At 37.2% G+C, this 19,960-nt stretch overlaps 1 protein-coding gene across 7 annotated transcripts in view; it reads right to left on the bottom strand.

Annotated features, from left to right (window-relative positions):
* The window catches only part of ROBO1 (roundabout guidance receptor 1), a 569,906-nt gene that overhangs the window by 18,012 nt on the left and 531,934 nt on the right, over window positions 1-19,960 (bottom strand). For all 7 annotated transcript variants that reach the window (XM_070406018.1, XM_070406016.1, XM_070406015.1 and 4 more), the window contains 4 exons: window positions 19,064-19,171; window positions 15,232-15,376; window positions 11,524-11,772; window positions 2,990-3,396 (listed from right to left, as the gene is read on the bottom strand). In XM_070406018.1, the coding sequence (XP_070262119.1) occupies window positions 2,990-3,396; window positions 11,524-11,772; window positions 15,232-15,376; window positions 19,064-19,171 (909 nt within the window). The remainder of the gene's footprint in view (window positions 1-2,989; window positions 3,397-11,523; window positions 11,773-15,231; window positions 15,377-19,063; window positions 19,172-19,960) is intronic.

The raw sequence follows: 19,960 nt of genomic DNA on the forward strand, positions 1-19,960 counted from the left end.
AAGAAAAAACATTCCAATTATTTTTTGCAACAAACTGCACTAAAATTATTGCTAAATATATACTAATTAAAATTTTCATAAAACACTCAATGTTGCTTTCTCAAGGAATAGACAGAGTCCTTAAGAAATTCATGTACTCAGAATGAACAATACTAATTAAATCTTCTATTTTAATTAAATATGTTTGTTATTCTTTGAAGGTAGATTCCCAATATCTTAATATATTCTCCAGTATCTTCTCTTAAAGGGGCCTGGTATAAAGCTAACTCAAATATTTAGACCTACCCAAAATACTCACACCTCTTTTTTATTACAAGATAGAAACTTGCAGGTTCTGGATACTTCAAATGACCTCACCTGAGACTTTTATTTTTCTCAGTAGTGGCAGAGGTGGGTTTTGATTATAAGTATACCTCAGAGATACTGCAAGTTTCATTCCAGGCCACCAGAATTAAGCAAGCATCACAATAAAAGGAGTTGTAATCTTTTTGCTGGTGGCGGGCCTTGCCTTCAGTTTGTAAAACACACATCAGTGAAGAGCAGCAATACATGGAACCACAATAAAATGAGGTATGTCTTTATTTGGTTTTGGAGAGACAATATTCACAATCAGATCAGGTGCAGGTGAGTGCTCTCATAGTCTCTGGCTGTCTTACAGAGATGTTGCATTACAGTGGCACCGCACACACATTTAATCCATCATGGCAATGAACATCTATTGGCCCTGTACTTGACCCTCACTATTTTGGTTTCTAGAAATTTCAAAGACACAAATCCAGAACTTTTTGTTGTACCACAAGAAACTTCCAACAGACCTAAACATGTTTTTGACTATAAATAGGAGAATCCACATATAGTGAAATCAACATATTTAAAGGTGCTAAATGAAGCATATAAATAAGACATGAATGCGGCCAAGTGAGAAGCAATGTGATAGGATCATTCATTCACATTAACTTAAGTCATATGATATGCAGCACCCTTTCATGAGAAGAACATTTTAATAGGCAGATACCAGTGCACGTTTAGTTCATTAAAATTATGAGCCAAACTAAAATCAGGAGTGCTACTAAATTACGATAAGATATTATACCAAACTCTCTTTAGCTATGGTGGAGACTATTACAATTAAAGTTACATATCCATGAAAAGAGAGAATCAGGTCTGAGAGTAAACCCATTATTTATTCTATTATATAAGGCCATCTACTGCTATAGATTCTAAGGCATAAGGTCTTTTCAACTTGAATATGAGGAATTTTTAACGTATTTCTATGTTTCATTGATTTAATGAACTGAAACACACCCTTAATGCAATCTGAAAGCAGTAGTTTGAGATGTTTAATTTTATTTTTTATAGAAGATTAAAAATAAGGAGAAACAAATGTTACATATGAAATTAGAATGTTATATCTGTATTAGAAAAGATAGGCAGGTTTGCCTCTTATTACATTGAGCAGTTACTGGGATGGGGGGAGGAATTTTGTTTGCATATAAACCTGAAATAAATATACATTCTACTAGAATAGGTTGAAAGATATTAGACATGTTTTTTGCGACATATTTTTGATAAATAATATATAGAAATAACTTTGTGATGTTAGTTAAATTTTCTTTGAATATATTCTACACTGATAAAAATTAATGACCAATTTAATATATGAAGAGAACATGAAAAATTCCCAATGCAAAGTAAAACAAAAGATAGCAATTCTTGATTTGTTGTGATAGTCTTTTTCTTTCTTGTTGACCACATTATTTTACTCTTGACTACCAGAAATATACACACAATATGTATATGAGCGTGTATATGTATATATCCCATTCTATTAAAAAATCACGTGATAAATGTATGATTTAAATTATTTTAGTAACTATTTACTTTTTAAACAGGGTCAGGAGTAGGAGATAAACAAAAATGGGTTAAAACATCAGAATGGATATATGGTTATTAAAAACAGGCTACTGGCAATGAAAAGGAAATTATATATAGAAAAATATATATGACTAGAGGCCCGGTGCACGTAATTCGTGCATGGGGGGCGGGGGGAGAGTCCCTCAGCCCGGCCTGCACCTTCTTGCAATCTGGGACCCCTCGGGGAATGTCTGAATGTCCTGTGGTAATCAGACATCCATCTTGCATTCCGGGACCGCTGGCTCCTAACCGGTGGCCTTCTTGCCTACCTGATCACCCCTAACCACTCTGCCTGCCTTCATCATCACCCCTAACCACTCGCCTGCCTGCCTGCCTGATCGCCCCTAACCGCACTGCCTGCCTGCCTGATCACCTCTAACCACCTCTGCTTCAGCCCCACCACCGCGGCTTCATCCAGAAGGACGAACGGAATTACTTCCGGAAGGTCATTCAGCTGTCCAGTCTAATTAGCATATTACGCTTTTATTATTATAGATTGCTTGGTTTAACTTGAAAATTATTAGATTAACAATATTTATTTTATGTATGGAGCATATTTATGCTTGGAAATGTATGTCTATTACAAACATCTTTATATCTGTCCAATTAAATTAATATTCTAATTGAGAATGAAGAAAATGGGGGTGAAAGAGAAATAGCCCCATCTCCAATGGTCCCTCCTGGATATTAATCTAGTTCTCTTAGGGGATTTCAAATTAAATGGGATAAGAATTTTTTGATGACTTTTGACACCTTAATAAAACCCCTATAATACAAACCTCATTTAATTATCTATATGCCTAAATAAATAAAATATATATTTGTTATGACTATCTTAAAAATAATAACTTCCAAGGTAGCTTCACTCACATTATATATGATTTATTTAATGGGAAAAACAATATTTAAAAATCCTTGTCAAGAGAAAGAATCGAGCTAGGTCATATTCTTGGACCTTCACTTCCTTAGGCAGAAAAAAAGAGAAGCGTAGTGAGAGGGCATTTCCACAGGACATTCCAGGAGATGCCCAGCCCCTGATATATACACGTTGGTTGGTGAGAAGGGTGTGGCTTACCCGCGGCGTCCTGCATTTGACGTCGTGCCACTTTCAGACCAGCATACTCTGCAGCTGCCGCCACCGCCTGGGCGAAGTCAGCATCGGTGAAAAAAGAGCCGTCAGAAGAGCTGACACTGGAGCGCCCGCTGGAAATGTTGTCCTCCTCTGAGGCTGAGCCCCAGCCATTGATCATGGACCCGGTGACGGAGCTCTCCAGGTCGCCAACACTGGAGGCCGGGGTCTGCTCCAGCCCACGCAACAAAAGCCTTCTGGTCTGCATCTTCGCCACTTCCATGTCGGCTTCGTCTTCTTCCTCTTCTGGCGCATCCGTATCCATATCTGAGACCAGGGGGCCTGAAATGTAGCCGTAGGTGTGCGGTGGGGAAATGGGCCGTGGCGGTGGCAGGGGGCTCACAGGCTGCCGTCTGCAGGAAGACAAACAGGTATGGCTCAGCTCCCAAAAGGATATATTAACCAAGAAACTCACAAGTATACCCATTTAATCTTTGCTTCTGTGGATCTAATTTGTTCGGAAAACAACAACAACTGGAAATCAGAGTATGTCTAAGTTTTGAGTTGTAAGAAATTTACCTCAAAACCAGTCATTTTTAACCAAGCTGGACTATTTTTAGTTTTTTTCCTTTTTTTTAAATCCTCATCTGAAGATATGTTTTTATTGATTTTAAAGAGAGAGGAAGGGAGATGGAAAGAGAGAAACATCGATTGGTTGCCTACACACTCTGCAGACCAGGGATCAAACCCACAACCTGGGTATATGCCCTGACCTGGAATCGAACCCGCAACCTTTCGGTGTACAGGACAATGCTCCAACCAAATGAGCCACACTAGCCAGGGCCAAGCTGGATGACATTTTGATTAAAGTTTAATATAAATACACTCAGCTATCTATAAGTCTCCTCAGGCTTTAGCATATGGTTAGGTTCAATTAAAAAAGGGGAAGTAGTACTTATTTTGACATTGATGTCTGTGTGTTTTTCCTAAAGCATACTGGATAATTATTGGTAGCTTATTATTACCAAAAACAACAGACATCAGTCCTGAAGCAGACTATTCCATAAACATATAAACATGTTCCTCTCCCTTTCTTTCATTGCCACCCCTATCATTTTAGGTAGACCAATTCATTTTGACCATAGACAGTAGAATTTTTTAGGATTAAAAATTTATACATTCAGCATATGGCATAATTTCCTTTAGATTTTATTCTATTTTTTAAAAAGGCTATGAGCTTGGCCAGTGGGGCTCAGTGGTTGAGCGTCGACCTATGAACCAGAAGGTCACAGTTCAATTCCCAGTCAGGGCACATGCCTAGGTTGAGGGCTCTACCCCCAATGGGGGGTGTGCAGGAGGCAGTCGATCTATGCTTCTCTCTCACCACTGATGTTTCTATCTCGCTCTCTCTTTCCCTTCCTCTCTGAAATCAATAAAAATATATTTTTAAAAAATAAACAAGAAACATGTATTAAAAAAATAGAAAGTATACAAACTACAAAATAAGGTCTAATCAAAACCTAACAAAGGGACCTACTAGAGAGAGAAAAAGGGAAGTCCAATATAGAACAGTTTTTAAGATGGGATGGCAATTGTTCAAAGAAAAATGTTTTGAGCTTTTTATCCCAATGAAGTGAGATACTTCTACAAATTTGTTTTATTAACACCAATGTAAAAGCACTAACAATAAAGGATTATTAAAATACTATAATTAACTTATTTATTGAGCACCTACTTTGTAACTAAGTATATTTTACAATGTTAACTCATTTAATTTTCACGACAACTTGCCAAACTACTTCTTTTATTATCATTTTATAGATGAGGATACTAAAACTCAGAGGAATTAAGGACCTTGACAAAGTTTCCACAACTAGTATGTATCAAATTTTAAATTTAATCCCACATTTCATTCCCAGGTCATGAACATCTTCTAGGAATGATATTACATATATATGGACATATAACACATATATTTACATAGATAGACATATATGTAATTATATATACACTTTTTATATATAGACTTAGAGTTATTAAATATAATGTGTTGTTTTTTATTTGTGGGTGGTTTCTAATGTATCTGTGTGTGGCACTAGAAGAAAATTAAATGAGCTAAAGTTGAAGTTATTTAAAAGATTAAAATGGATAATAGTTTCAATATGGAGTGTGTTATACACTTAGGAGGAAAACCTTTGTTTAATTTAAATTGCAATAAAATGCCATCCTTACATGTTAATTTACAGTTTTCTGTCAGCATGCACAGCCAAATACCACAAGAAACCTCTTTTATAAAAGACATATAAGACTTTTAGCACAAAAGGGACTATTTTGACCACCAATAAAACAATGTAGAAGAGCCAACTTCACTATGAAACGATGCCAGCATTGTTGTATTTGGGTAATTCACATTCTGTAGAGTGAAAACAGCTTCATGTTAAACAAGGACTGGCTTTTAACTATTACCACCCTGTGCAAATCATCTGTAAATAAGGCAAATCATCTGTAAATAAGGCATGATAAACATGTACAGTTTGAAATATGTAATATATTCTATTTGAAAACAAAAAGCCATTTCAGGATGCTGCACTCAAGTGGGACTTGCCACAAATGACCCTCAACCCTCTAGATCACCCCTCCCCCCAGGGGTTTCGATGTCTCTGAAATAATGTACAATATAGACTGTGGATCAAACACTCTAGGCTCCTGCAAAAATAATGCCTTCATAAATATGTGTAAGAAAAGAAGGAGACAATGACATTGATTTCTGAAAGCAGGTGTTTATATAGTTTACCACATACCATTTACCAGGTATAGGACAAAGGGGGAAATGCATACCTTTAAGGCTTTTTTTCTGAAACTGTTGTTGCTTCAATACTTTGTATAATAAACCATTACCTGGTTTGTAAATAGATATGATATTTAATTTGCTGTTACCTTCATACATTTTCCCTTGCAAATGTATCATATTCCATTTGCCCATATTACTAAAATATCTCTCCCTCCCTCTCCCTTCCTCTCTAAAATCAAAGCAGCACAATTTACAATAGCTAAGATTTGGAAACAGCTAAGTGCCCATCAGCAGATGAGTGGATTAGAAAACTATGGTACATCTACACAATGGAATACTATGCTGCTGTAAAAAAAGAAAGAACTCTTACCCTTTACAACAGCATGGATGAACCTGGAGAGCATTATGCTAAGTGAAATAAGCCAGTCCGAGAAAGATAAGTATCACATGAGCTCACTCATTTGTGGAATATAATGAACAACATAAGCTGACGAATAAAAATGGATCCAGAGAAACAGAAGCATCAAACAGACCGTCATCAAACCTCAGAGGGAAGGCAGGGGAAGGTGGGTAAGAGATCAACCAAAGGACTTGTATGCATGCATATAAGTATAACCAATGAACACAAACAGTAGGGTGTGAGGGCCTGTGATGGGGGGGCGGGAGCAGGCAGGGAGAGGTCAATGGGGGGAAAAGGAGACATATGTAATATTTCAACAATAAAGAATTTAAAAGGGGGGGGGGAGATTTTAGTTCTAGACTCCTGAATCCTGTGGCTTCTCTGACCAATGAATGTGGCAGAAGTGAGACAATGTTAGAAATTCAGCTAAATAGATATGTTCCTTGCCTGGATGGGCTTGCAGCCAGTGGAGGAGACAAACAATTAATTAAATATGCAATGATAATGCAGTATTCATGAATCTCCATGACAGAGGTTGTTTAGGGTATTGTGGGAACACATAGAATTGGTCCCATCTCAGAGGTGGGACATCAGAGAAATACTCTGTGGAGAGTATCTGCCACTTAATCTTAGGTCTAAAGGATACACAAGTGTTAGCTCCAAAAAAGAGAGGGGATAATGTGTTCCAGGAAGATGGCACAGCATGAGGAAAGACCTCAAGGTGGATGAGAATACTGGCCATTCCAGGAAGTGCAAGAAACAGAGTGAAGGCAACCAACGGGAACAGTGAGGAGGGAGTGGCAATGAATAAGGATGAGAAGGCACACAGGTCAGATCACAAAGGGCTGTGATTGCCATGTTAAGGAATCTTGCTTTTACTCTTAGGGAAATGGAGAGCTACTGAGAGATTTAAGCAATAGAGAGACTTGATCAGTGTTGCATTTTAGAAAATACCTCTGCAAAGTCTGCAGCAGGAAGATTCGTTTGAGGAAGGGAAGGGGCAGGGCTAGGCAACAAGCCACTTACAGATCATTACAGAGATACAGGCAAGAGACAATGGTTGTCAGAAGCAGGAAAGTGCCTCCATCACTGGAGATACATGTATCGCTCTGATTGACATTTAAGTACTAAAAATCTATCATAATGAGAACTTGGAATAAGGGTCTGATGCTCTAGGATGAAATCTGTAGAGAAATAGCATGTAATTTTAATGAGTGCATCAGCAGAGGAGTGGCAGGTGATGGGAAACAGAAGTCATCTACTGAGGGGCAGGTATCCAGAGAGGTCACGCCTTTGAGAAGAGACCTTAGAGTGAACTAGATGCGGGAATTACAGCATTGTACTAGTATATAGCATTGGAGAGGTAGCCCGACTTAGCTGTCCAACATTAAGAAACTTTAAATAAGTTACAGTGCACATTTGTTTAAACTGCATATCTAAATAAAAAGTTATTACATGGAATAATACACTGTTCACTGAAAAAAGTAGCTTATAAAATAATGGCATATCACAAAATCAAACCAATGAGTATGTAGAAAAATGAAAAACAAAACAACTCGTTACTGAGATCTTAACAGTGATTATTTTTGACTACATAGATCATTAGTATTTTTATTTTTTATAGCTTTATTTTCAAAAATTTCTATGGTAACCATGTAGATTATAGCTTCATCATAAAAGAATGGTAATAGTATTTTTAATAGGCTTTCATCTACTTCTTATTAGTGTCCGTGTTATTTCCAGCAACAATCCTGGAAATAAATTCCTTAATACCTTTCTAGACTAAAAATCATACTCTTTTTTTTAAAGGCTGAATTTAGTCAAACAGAATTTTGAGTGAATTTCTCAATTACACATGTCCACATGGAGTTCATACGAGTATTCATCCTCCTAAAACAACAGGGGTAGGTCAACTCCAAATTCTCCTGTAGTATCAGATTCCATTAATCAAATAGTTACTGAAGAAAGCTTTGTGGAACTTAACGACAGGAATAAAACATTAGATCTTCTGTCAAAGAGCTTTTAACTTAAACAGGGAAACAGAGATACAAATAGCAAATGCTAATGCAACCTGGAATCTGATTAGTGTGATAGCAGAGCTGTGAACAGACCATTGTAAGAATAAAGAAAAGGACTGGTTCATTCTGCCAGGCAATCAGAGAAAGGTTTCACAGAGAGGTACATTTAAAAAGGGCTTAGAAAGATGAGAAGTGCTTGCCAGGCAATCAAAGAAACAGCATGTGCAAGACATATGCTCATAGTGAGGACACTAAGCAAGTTGACCATTTGGTAATGGCCACGTGAGGCAAAAGTGGCCTGTCCCTCCTGCTAGCTCCAGAGCAGCCCTCTGTGGGCCGGGGAGTGGCATTGCTCACCTGGATGTTGGTGAGTTTAAGACAAATTAAAGGAATTTCAAACAGGCTAGTTAGAAAAGTGTATATGTGCAGGAATGGGAAGGGTGGAAGGAAGTAAAGGGGGAAGGATTGTGAAAAGCTTTGAATACTGGGCTGAACAATAAGACTTAGCTCTGAATGAGGAGTAATGTTACTAGATCTGTGTGCAAAGGAAGACGTGGAGCGTGGACAATAAAAGGGGAGAGAGAAGAAAAGTGAAGTTAGTTCAAAGATATGACAGTGTTTCAAAGGATATATATGTAGACTGAGGGTCTGGCCTAGCCTCTGTAAGAATGTTAACAAAGGAACAAAATTAAGATAAATTTTGGAGTAGAACTGAAGGGACTGGCCACTAATTTAATTTGAGGAATGGTAAGAAGACAGCAGAAAAAAAGTAAACAGTGGGATAATTAAGCTGATTTAAAAATGAAGTGTGTGTGTGTGTGTGTGTGTGTGTGTGTGTGTGATTTTGCGATTTTGGCTATTCCTCTGGCTATTTTTAATGTGTTGGCCAGATAAATAAGGATTGACAATTCTAAATAAGATAGTCATAAAAGAGGAGAAAAAACACATTTAAAATATTAAATGCAAGGAAAAATATTTGGTTTTGGACACGTGCAGTCGGAGATGTCCAAGTGAAAACATCACAGTGTTCACTAATATTGTGATAGGTTTACTACTAGAATTAGTGGAGCAATCACAGTGTAAGGTATAGAAATGTCGAATCACTATATTGTACACGTGAAACTAATATAACCAACCTGGCTGGCCTGGCTCAGTGGTTGAGCATCGACCTATGAACCAGGAGGTCACAGTTCAAATCCTACTCAGGGCACATGTCTGGATTACAGGCTTAATCCCCAGTAGGGGGTGTGCAGAAGGTAGCATATCAATGATTATCTCTCATCACCTAGGTTTCTATCTTTCTCTTCCTCTCTGAACTCAATAGAATATATTAAAAAAGGAAACTAATATAACCAATAGAATATTATGTAGCAACTATACTTAATTAAATAATTAGAAAACAAAACAAGGAAGAAAAAAATATCACAGTGGTGCTCAATAAGAAGAGCTAGGCTGGCTAAATACAGTTGAAGCCATCAGAATGTAAGTAATAGTTGAAACTAGTGATGGGGTGATAACATAAGGGTAAGGGCAGTAGGGAACTTATATTTGTTGGATAGTTACCCTGCTTCAGATACTTCACATACATAAAACTGCCATCACTGAAGAAAGCTTAAGTTTGATAGCGTTTGAGAAGCCTTTGACAAAGGCTTCAGTGGTTCTCAACCTGTGGGTCGTGACCCCTTTGGTGGTCGAACGACCCTTTCACAGGGGTTGCCTAAGACCATCCTGCATATCAGATATTTACATTACGATTCATAACAGTAGCAACATTACAGTTATGAAGTAGCAACGGAAATAATTTTATGGTTGGGTCACAACATGAGGAACTGTATTTAAAGGGCCAGAAGGTTGAGAACCACTGCTTTAGATTGATCATTAGGAGGTTACTTTCAGTAGACTGATGGCAGCAGAATGCAATGGGCTGAGTATGAATACGATTGGGAAGACAGAATTAATTACACAATCCTAAAGTATAGAAGGGAAGAAGAGCATGATAACTGGAAGTGGTTAACAATGAAGACAAAGATGGATTGGATAAAGAGGAAGAGGCTGAGAAGTCAAGATAGATGAAGGGAAACCAATTTTGTAGTGTTTTGAACGAGGTGGAGAGAATGACATAAGGGACAGAAAGAAAGAAGCTTGCTAAGAAGATATTGGGTATCAATGGTAACACAAGGGAACGGTGAGGAAAGGTAATTGGAGAGAAGGAAAGAAGAATACGCTGGTATTTCAGAGCTAAAAACATCTACTAGCCTCTCATTTGTTTTGAATAAGAGAGGCAGAGATGGTTTGTGACCTTAATAAGGAAAAGAGATGCCTTATTTGTTCTCAATTTTCATAAAGTTCCATGGGTTAATAATATTAAATTTAAATTTATGACAATCCAGCTTCCCCTTTTTTCACATAGCAGAGGGTTTAGCTACTTCTTCTATTTTAGCAAATATATTATTTGAATTTGATAATAACCTCTTACTAATAGAATAGTTCATAAACATTGCAAGTTCTGTTTCAATTGACAAAATTCAAGCAGCATAAGCTAGAACTTGTTATTCATTCAAGAACATTGAAGGGAGATCTTCTGAGGGAAATAATATACTCAGTTTCAAATGACATTAGGCATATAGGAAGCAATATATGTATAATATACTGTGTCAAGGGCAATAAAATAATACAACAAAATCATCAACACTAGGAGAAGAACTCAGATGATGCAGTAACAGCTTTTATGTGGTAGAAATGTCAAGTGAAGTATTTGTATATAATGGAAATGTATTGGTTTGCAATGTTGAATATATTGGTTTAAAAAAGTCTAACACATACATGCACAAATTACTTAGTAACCAGGACAAAAAAATGACTCCAACTTAATGTCAACACAAAATGAATATACCAAACTCATTCTCCTGCAACATTAGGAAACAAATCATCCTGTAGACTTAATTTAAAAAGACAGGAGAAAATCTATTTTCCACAGACCAAATGCATAAGGAAAACTAAGATACAAAAACAGCCACCGTCTATAAAATATTACAAGATTAGTAAGCCATAAATTTACTACATATTCTCCATGTGTTTATAAATGCAATTATCATAAGTGGGTTAGTATTGATGCACATTATTTTATGGTTGCAAGTTCACTGGGATCAATTAATTTAATGTTCTGGTCAACAATATTACTTGATATGTTAATTACCAGGGCTTCCTGAGTGATGATACTGGAAAAAAGGCTCACGTGACATGAAAATAACTTCACGTAATAGCATTCTATAAACGCTTCTTAGGAGTGGAAATTGCGTGATATGAGCAAAGAAAGCTAGTGAGCACGCACCTCCTGTCGGGCTGGTGCTGCATGTGGCCAGTCTCCTCAGGGCAGTCCTGTAGCATGGGCTGGAGCTCCTCTTGTGGAGATGGGGTCAGGGTGGCCGTGGACTGGTGGCTGTAAGACACAGCGGCCGGAGAAGATGCTGCTCCTCGGATGGGGGGAGTGGGGCCTCGTTCATCTTCCTCCTCTTCTAGTTCGTTTTGTTGTAAATACATCCTCGCTGGTGGCACTGGACATGGCATTTCTTGGTCATAGCTAAAACAGATTATAAGGATACTTAGAATTACTTCAGGTTATTCAAATAAACTAACGGAGTATCTGCCTTGAATTGTTTCTTCAATCTGAATGTTCTGGGCCACATTAAGGAGGTATTGTTAAAAAAATGGTGAACCATCACATAGGTTTGTGAATTGCTATACATACATTATATAATATATATTATATATGTAACATATAAGAGCTTTTCTTTGAGAGACTATAATTTACATTGGCCTATTATAGGCCCTGAGAAGTCATGCAATAAAAGAAAAATCTATTTAATGTAGCTGAACTTAGGACTTCTAAAATGTGTCTGATATTTTCTTTCCCTCCTATTCAACATGATCTCTAAAGGACAACTCAAGGATGGTCTTGCATGTGACCACAAAATGATATGCTAAACTCTCAAAAAAATACTCTTGAAAATTCTTTGAAAGGGAAATATATTAGAGATCAACTTATTTAATCCAAAACAACTAATTTTTCCACTAAAATTATAATTGCTCACTCCTTTAGTTGAGCACAAAATGAAGTCGTTGGATTGTATTTAGAATAATGAAAGAAAAAACACAATAAATAAAATATTAACCAATAAAATACCCACTATTCTTCTCATAGAGAATGTAGAAGCTCTAGAATGGATCTGAAAAGAATTCATGCCTTTCGCTTGTCTCCTGCCCAGTGCATATGGTTGTTGATTAGAATGGTAGTGATTTACTGCATTATACGAACTGTGCTCTTGTTACTCCTTTCTCTAGTTCATTTTTCACCACCTGCCTTGTTTCCCTGAACTCAGGAAAGTTGAGGTTCATGTAACATTATTTTTTTGTATCTTCTTTTACTTTACTAATCCCACTAAGATGTTTCCTGTGTGAACAAATAATACTAGAAATCTTGCAGTCTCTTTAAATTATTTATCTCTCTTCTATCTCAAAGTATCCCCAGTTCATCTCTAGTCTATCTCTAAAAATTCCTTAGAAGCTATACCTCTTTTTAAATCTGCTGTATGTGCTACTGCAATAACTTTTTAATCCATCTCTTGGCCTCCAGTCAATCTTTCTTCATCCTCACATTGCTTCCCAAATTACTTTATTATAAGACACATCACTCCCTGGTCATTCATTTGCCCTGAAGTAATAAATGACTCTCATTGTCTAGAGAATAAAATATAAGTGCATACAAGACATTCAAGCATTTGCATATCTGGCTTACATTTGCCTTCCCAGCTTCCTTTCACTCCCTACAATGTGTTTCTTGTTAGTTCTCCAGGAGTCCACATTGCTGTGTGGTCCTCATGTCCACAATACCCTTCTCTTGATTGAGAACCTTCTCATTTGTCAAGGACAAGAACAAAAGCCAGAAGCCCTGGAAACCTCATTCTTCCCAGTTAGCCTCAGTTGGAGCACAGAGGTGTCTACTTTTGTTTTGTTACTATATCCACTTATTTCATTTCAGTTCTTTTTTTTTTTTTTGAGGACTAAAATACAAATTAATGTCATTATCATGGTCTAGAAAATGAATATTTAAAAGTACAGTCAAACATCATTATTTGCAGATGCCATATCTGCAAATTTGCCTACTCACTAAAATTTATCTGTAACCCCAAAGTCAATACTTGTGGCTCGTTCACAATCAGTCAACAGACGTGTGCCAGGAGATAAAAGAGAAGAGTCACCTGATGAGCATATCACTAGCAGAGTGCAAACAAGGTGACACTCTGCCTCCTCGTTTCTGTGATCATACTGTAAGTAGGTGTCATTTTCATATTGTGCTCTCTGTATTTGCTTTATATTGGTGACTGCCCTGTTTAAAATGGCCCCAAGTGTATTACTTAAATACTGGCTAGTGTTCCTAAGGATAAAAAAACTGGGATGTGTCTTAATGAAAAAATATATTAGATGACCTTTTTTTAGGAATGACTTATAGTGCTGTTGGCTGTAAGTTCAATGTTAATGAATCAAACATATATACTATATATGATGTCTTTAAACAAAAACACACATATAACAATAAGTTGTTTAGGTTTGGATCATTTAACAAAAATGTGAGCAGAGTCTTGCAGGAATCTAATGCTGCATTTGCCCTGGGAACAATGGGTCAGTATTCTATAATTAAGTAATTGGAAAATAAAACTACAGAGACTTTATTTCCAGAAGAGTTGGAACTATAAAACTGGTATGTGTGTGTGTGCAATGAAAGAACAATGCACTTCTATGATAGTCACTAAAAAGAATGCGTTTTCAGGTAGATTCTGTAGGGTTTCTTTGGGTTGTTGTTAATTCCCTACGTCCAGTGAGTTCTCCTCTACTGATCGGATTAGTGAAGCAGCTGCTTTGTTTTGTTGGGAGGTACCATGTCCAGTTTGACAGAATCTGAAGTGTGGATGAAGTACACAAATTTTCTAACTGCTGCCATATGTAATATTCACATTTGTTAAATCCTTGTGAGAGACAATTCAGTCAAGTTTAAATTTCCATAGTTTTCAGCATAATGTGATATAATAACAGAGAGTTTTCAGGATGCTGTGGGTAAGACACAAATCCACATAATTACTTTATGAAAATTCAGAAATGTACAATAAAAGTTCTGATATTTGAAAACCTGAAATCATATACGTATATCCTATCTAATAAAGAGGGAGTATGCTAATTGACCCTCACACCGTCGCAAAGATGACAGCGCCCACAGCCAATAAGAAGGGAATATGCTAATTGACTGCTCACCCTCAAAGATGGCGGCACCCACAGCCAATAAGGAGGGAATATGCTAATTGACTGCACTCCCTCAAAGATGGCAGTGCCCAGTCCCCTCAGCCCCCCAGCCGCCCAGGGCCAGCCCAAGGCACAGGCAAGACTTGGTTGTTGGCTGCCCAGCGCCCAGAGCCGTCCAAGGCTCAGGTAACCAGGGCCAGACGAGGCTTGCGCTGCCAGCAGTGGCAGCACAGAGGTGTGATGGGGGCGTCGCCTTCCCCTGATCACCGGGTCACCTCCCACCACTGAGGGCTCCCGGACTGTGACAGGGGGCAGGCCGGGCTGAGGGACACCCCCCTCCAGAGCCTGAATTTTCATGCACCAGGCCTCTAATATTATAATAATAGATATGTGATATCATTATATATTCATGCCTATATATATAAATTGTATGTATATAATATAAAATGTATAAGTAAATTGTGTATATATATATATATATATATATATATATATGTTTGTGTTTATATTTATGATTCATGATTCTTAGCTCCAAAAGAAGTTTCCAAAGCTCAAGTTCCTTTTTTTGGCAGCACTAAAGAGGGTTTATAAGTCCTGCTGACCTATCGTGATACAGTTTTATTCAGAGACAAGTGCTTTTGGACTTTAGGAATCAGTCTCGCCTTGGTGATCTAGTTTAACAATTACTTAATATGGGCTTAAGAAGTCACATATTCCACTTACATCCATCTGAAATCCCTCTTACCTTTCATCCACAGAAATACTGAACTCTTCGCTGTTGCTAAGAGGAGGAGGATGCGCCGGGGGAGGAGGAAGCAGATCTGCCCAGTTCATGCCGCCTTGTTTTGGTACTTTGGGTGTCCGTGCCCCTTTCTTGTGCCCTTGACTCCCTTGAAAACAAATGAAATTCAGTCTTTTATTTCTGGCCTCTAAAATTTTTCCGTTGTCTATGGGTTAATTATTTTCTGTAAATAGGATCTTATTATAATTCATATATATAGAGAAAAACACACTTTTCTTCATTAATTTTGAACAGAACTGTACAACAGAAGATGTACAATTTAACTGCAAAATAAATAGCAAAAAAGCAATAAAACCATAAATGAATTTTATAAGTCATATCATTAATAGCAATCTTCTTACAGCAATTAATTGCACTATGGATTATCATCTAAAACAAATGAGCTGTAGACATACTTTCTGAAATTCCTTTTTAATATTTAATTACTGGAACTTTAAATACAATATGATACAGATACAATCTATTAATGTTCCACTGTTGCACTAAATCACTGAATATATATAATTTGTACTTGCCCATTGAAATGTTTTAGGCACAATAGAATTACTAGTTTTTGTCAGAAAAGCAGGTGCAGATGAAAATAATTGCTGGAAGAACTAATATAACTAACAACAAAAGAAGCATAAAATTATTTTTAAAAAGGGAGAGAAGTATATTTAGCCATTGTTTCTATAAATTTATGGCTTGGAGTAAAATGATATTTCTTGCACATTCTTAGAAATTGGAAATAGCCCAATTATTCATGTACCCAGGTGTTCATATTTTAGATTTGGCATATTCTTTAAACATAGGTAGCTGAACATTTTAGAGTATTCATTTTAAAATAACTTGGGTCAAAATTTATTTTGAGATAATATGGTCTTTATCCTCTCCCTCCAATATGATGCATTTTAGATTCTTATATAAATTATAGACAATGATCCTATAATTATTTTTCACACATGATCCCTCAAATTCTGTCAATTGTGTTGATCTTAATTTTTAAAACCCCTTTGAAACAGCTCCAAGTTACATGGGGTCTGAAACAGGTCATATGAGCCTCATTTATTTATTTATTTATTTTGTCACCTGGGAATTTTCAGTCAAATCTCAGTGTTTGTTAAGCCAGCCATTCTTGCACTGGTATGTTACTGCACCAAGTATGGGCCCAGAGACAGGCTATCACTAATAAATTATGATTGTCTCCATTCTTTCCTCCTGCCCTCACTTGGCCTGTGTTGGAATGGCTGAGCACGTACTGTGGAGTTGACTATACCCAAAGCTTTCCTCTTGATTTACTGGCACATATCTACTTTAAGAACTCCATCCGTGTCCTCAGACCTAACATCACAACAAAAATCTCTCCTACACTTTATTTGCTTGCTTTCTTCTCTCCCCTAATTATCACCAGATTTGACATTTTTTTATCTATTCATTGAATATTCACAGAATACCTAGTAATAAATAGCTGCAGAACATCAGGATCTAGACATTGAAGCTGAGGGATAGAGAAAGTCATTTGAATATTAACAACCCAGAATTATATTTTCCCCATATACACTAATAAAAGAGAAAGATGCAAATTGACAGTATCTTCATGACGCCCACCAGCCAATCAGGAGTGAATATGCAAATTAACCCAACAAAGATAGTGGGTTAATTTGCATACACCGGCGCCAAGTGGCTGGGGGCGTCGCCATCACAATGGCAATGACGCAGGCATTCTACACCGCCCCAGCCGCTCTGGGCCTCTGGGCAGTGTGGGAAGGCAGAAAGGCAGCTCCGGCCGGAGCAAAGGCGGTGCCGGCAGCCAGGGGAAGGAAGGCCCATTCTTGCACGAATCTTCATGCATTGGACCTCTAGTTAAGTTATGATTTTTTAAATGGCTAAGAATTCAAAGATGAAATGGCATGAGATATCAATATTAACATTTTTTCTATGGTTTTCACAAGAGTAGATCTTTGAAGAATTTCTGTCAATTCAGGGTTTACTTACTTTAAAAAAAGTAATTTGATAAGATTTTAATTTTTAAAAAAATCAACACATGGTAGAATAAAAATAGATATAAAAAATAAAGAGCTATTTCTCAGCTTCTTTAATTCAAATAGGAGAACACAGACTAGAAAATACCCAATCTCCATATCTTAATCAAGGAAATATGGGAAAATGCAAATACAATCTACACTAATAAAAGAGAAACATGCAAATTGGTGTCACTCCACTACATCCACCAGCCAATCAGAGCGACTATGTAAATTAACTCAACAAAGATGGTGGTTAATTTGCATACTCAGGCGCTGAGCGAAGACTGAAGACTGAAGACTGAAGTGGCCATAGCAGAGAAGCCAAGCCTCACTGTGGCCGGAGGGGAGAAGCCAAGCCTCACTGCGGCCGGAGGGGAGAAGCCTAGCTTTGAGGCTTGGCTTCTCCACTGCAGCTGGACCAAAGGCCTGGGTCCCGCGTGCCAGAGGAAAACTGGTGCCAGCAGCCAGGGGAAGGAAGGCTTATTGCGCAAATCTTCATGCAACAAGCTTCTAGTCTATATATATAAAAGCCTTAGCAACTGTCATGGCGGAACAACCAGAACAACCAGTTGCTATGACGTGCACTGAGCAGACAGGCAGGCGAGCCTTTAGGAACAAGCAGGAAGGCAGGTGAGTGGTTGGGGGTGAGCCGTCCCAAATTGTGAGAGGGATGTCTGACTACAGGGATCGGGCCTAAACTGGCAGTCAGACATCCCCCGAGGGGTCCCAGATTGCGAGAGGGTGCAGGCCAGGCTGAGGGTCCCTCACACCATGCACAAATTTCATGCACTGGGCGTCTAGTATTCATTATAAAAGAGAGGTAGAGACACTTGTCTAAAAGCACCTAGCAACAATTTTAGTCCAGATGTTTGGAGGTGATATTTCTACCCTGTCCTGGGGAAACATAATAGAGTCAAGATCAATTGGTTGTGTTCTCATTGTGGTGTGACTTGCCACATGTTACTTCTAATAATGAACTGCCTTTAATTAGAAAAACAAAACTTAAGTACTAGCAAGCTCCCATCTGCAGGCTCTATCAGGAAAACAGCTGGCAAACAGCTGCAACAGCATAAAGACCACAGAGAAGAGGCCTGAATGTGATTTCTGAGGTACTTGCAGACTTAAGTTGGGAGGTTGCTTAATGAGGTTTTACAGCAATAATTGAAGGAGTAGAGAGTTTACAAACTGAGGCAGGTTCCTATTGAACCTAGATCTCACAATATTGTTGCTGAGGCTTTTGATTCTCAAGTGTCAAAATTTTATGTGCCTTCAAATGGTAACATTTAGCAGATCAACTATATGTGCAAAATTTTTTAAATTATATTTTGGCTTGGAATTGGTGAAGGTGTAACAGCCTTTAAAGACTACTTCATGCTTCTGGCTTTATGAAAGCTCCCCAACAAGGAGGAAAATAAGATCCTCAATCTTTGTTAGCAAATAGAACATAAAATGGTTTTGTGAATGGAGAGTCCTTCAAATTACAGAGACAAGACCCATATTTGAAAGATTAAAATTATGTGCATATAAGCATAACCAATGGACACAAGACACTGGGGGGTAGGGGAGGCCGGGGGAAGGTCAAGGGGGAAAAAAAAGACATATGTAATACTCTTCATAATACTTTAAGCAATAAAACAAAATTTAAAAAAATTATATGACGTTAAAGACATGTCATATATGCACTTCAGTTCATTAGCATTCAATTCATAATCTTAGAATGCAACATCTTTTGAAAAGAACTGCTGACTTTCTCTTTCATTTCCCTTACTTACCAGATGTACTACTGCCCCGGTCGGAACTATTGTAGGATCCTCCTGTATTCTGGTCATATGATTGGTTGTATGGGATAGTTGGAGGAATTGTGTCATTTGCTCGATAATCTAGACATTTTGGATGAAAAAAATTAAACATTTATTTTCTTTTTGGTGCCTCAATCATTTACCAACAATTAGGCTTTTTAAACCATCATGTTGATCACTTGCTAAGACATGTGTAAATGTTCCAGAGGAAAAGTCAAGAAAAATTAAAGACCTTTAAACATGTATCCTTTAAGATTTATAAGGAGATTTGACTTGGGGTGGTAAACACACGATACAATATACAGATAATGCACTGTAGAATTGTATGCCTGGAACCTTATTTATTAACCAATGTCACCCCAATAAATTCAATTTAAAATATTTTTTAAAAATGATTTACAAAATACAAATTCTTTGCATCATTTTTTTCCATGAATTAGACTAAACACAGATGTGAACAAATCCTATGAGAGACTCTTTCTTCTCTTTAAATTCTTTGTAAATCAAGTTGGACAGAAATCAGATTTTCTTAACTTCTTACCTTTATAAATATAGTAACAAAATCATTTAAACAATAAGAAATCAGGAAATACCATGTCTTTAAATCATAAAAAATAAGTAAAATAAAAAATAAAACTTGTCAGCAAGATTATATCTAATAAAAATATATCCATGATAAGAAAGCAAAGTATTTCAATCTGCCACCAAGGCAAAGGGAAAAGTCCAAATGATAAACTCACCACTGGAATGTAATGAGTAATAATCTGTCAGTCTAGTTGCATGCCAGGGTCTTTATTATAGTTTCACATACCAAGTCTGTTTACAAGCAGTCTAAACAATAAATCAGAGTTCTGAAATATTTGTACAGAG

This window comes from Myotis yumanensis, unplaced genomic scaffold (genome assembly GCF_028538775.1).
Source record: "Myotis yumanensis isolate MYYU_CA2020_CCGP unplaced genomic scaffold, mMyoYum1.0.hap1 SCAF_2, whole genome shotgun sequence".
Classification (NCBI taxonomy): domain Eukaryota; kingdom Metazoa; phylum Chordata; class Mammalia; order Chiroptera; family Vespertilionidae; genus Myotis; species Myotis yumanensis.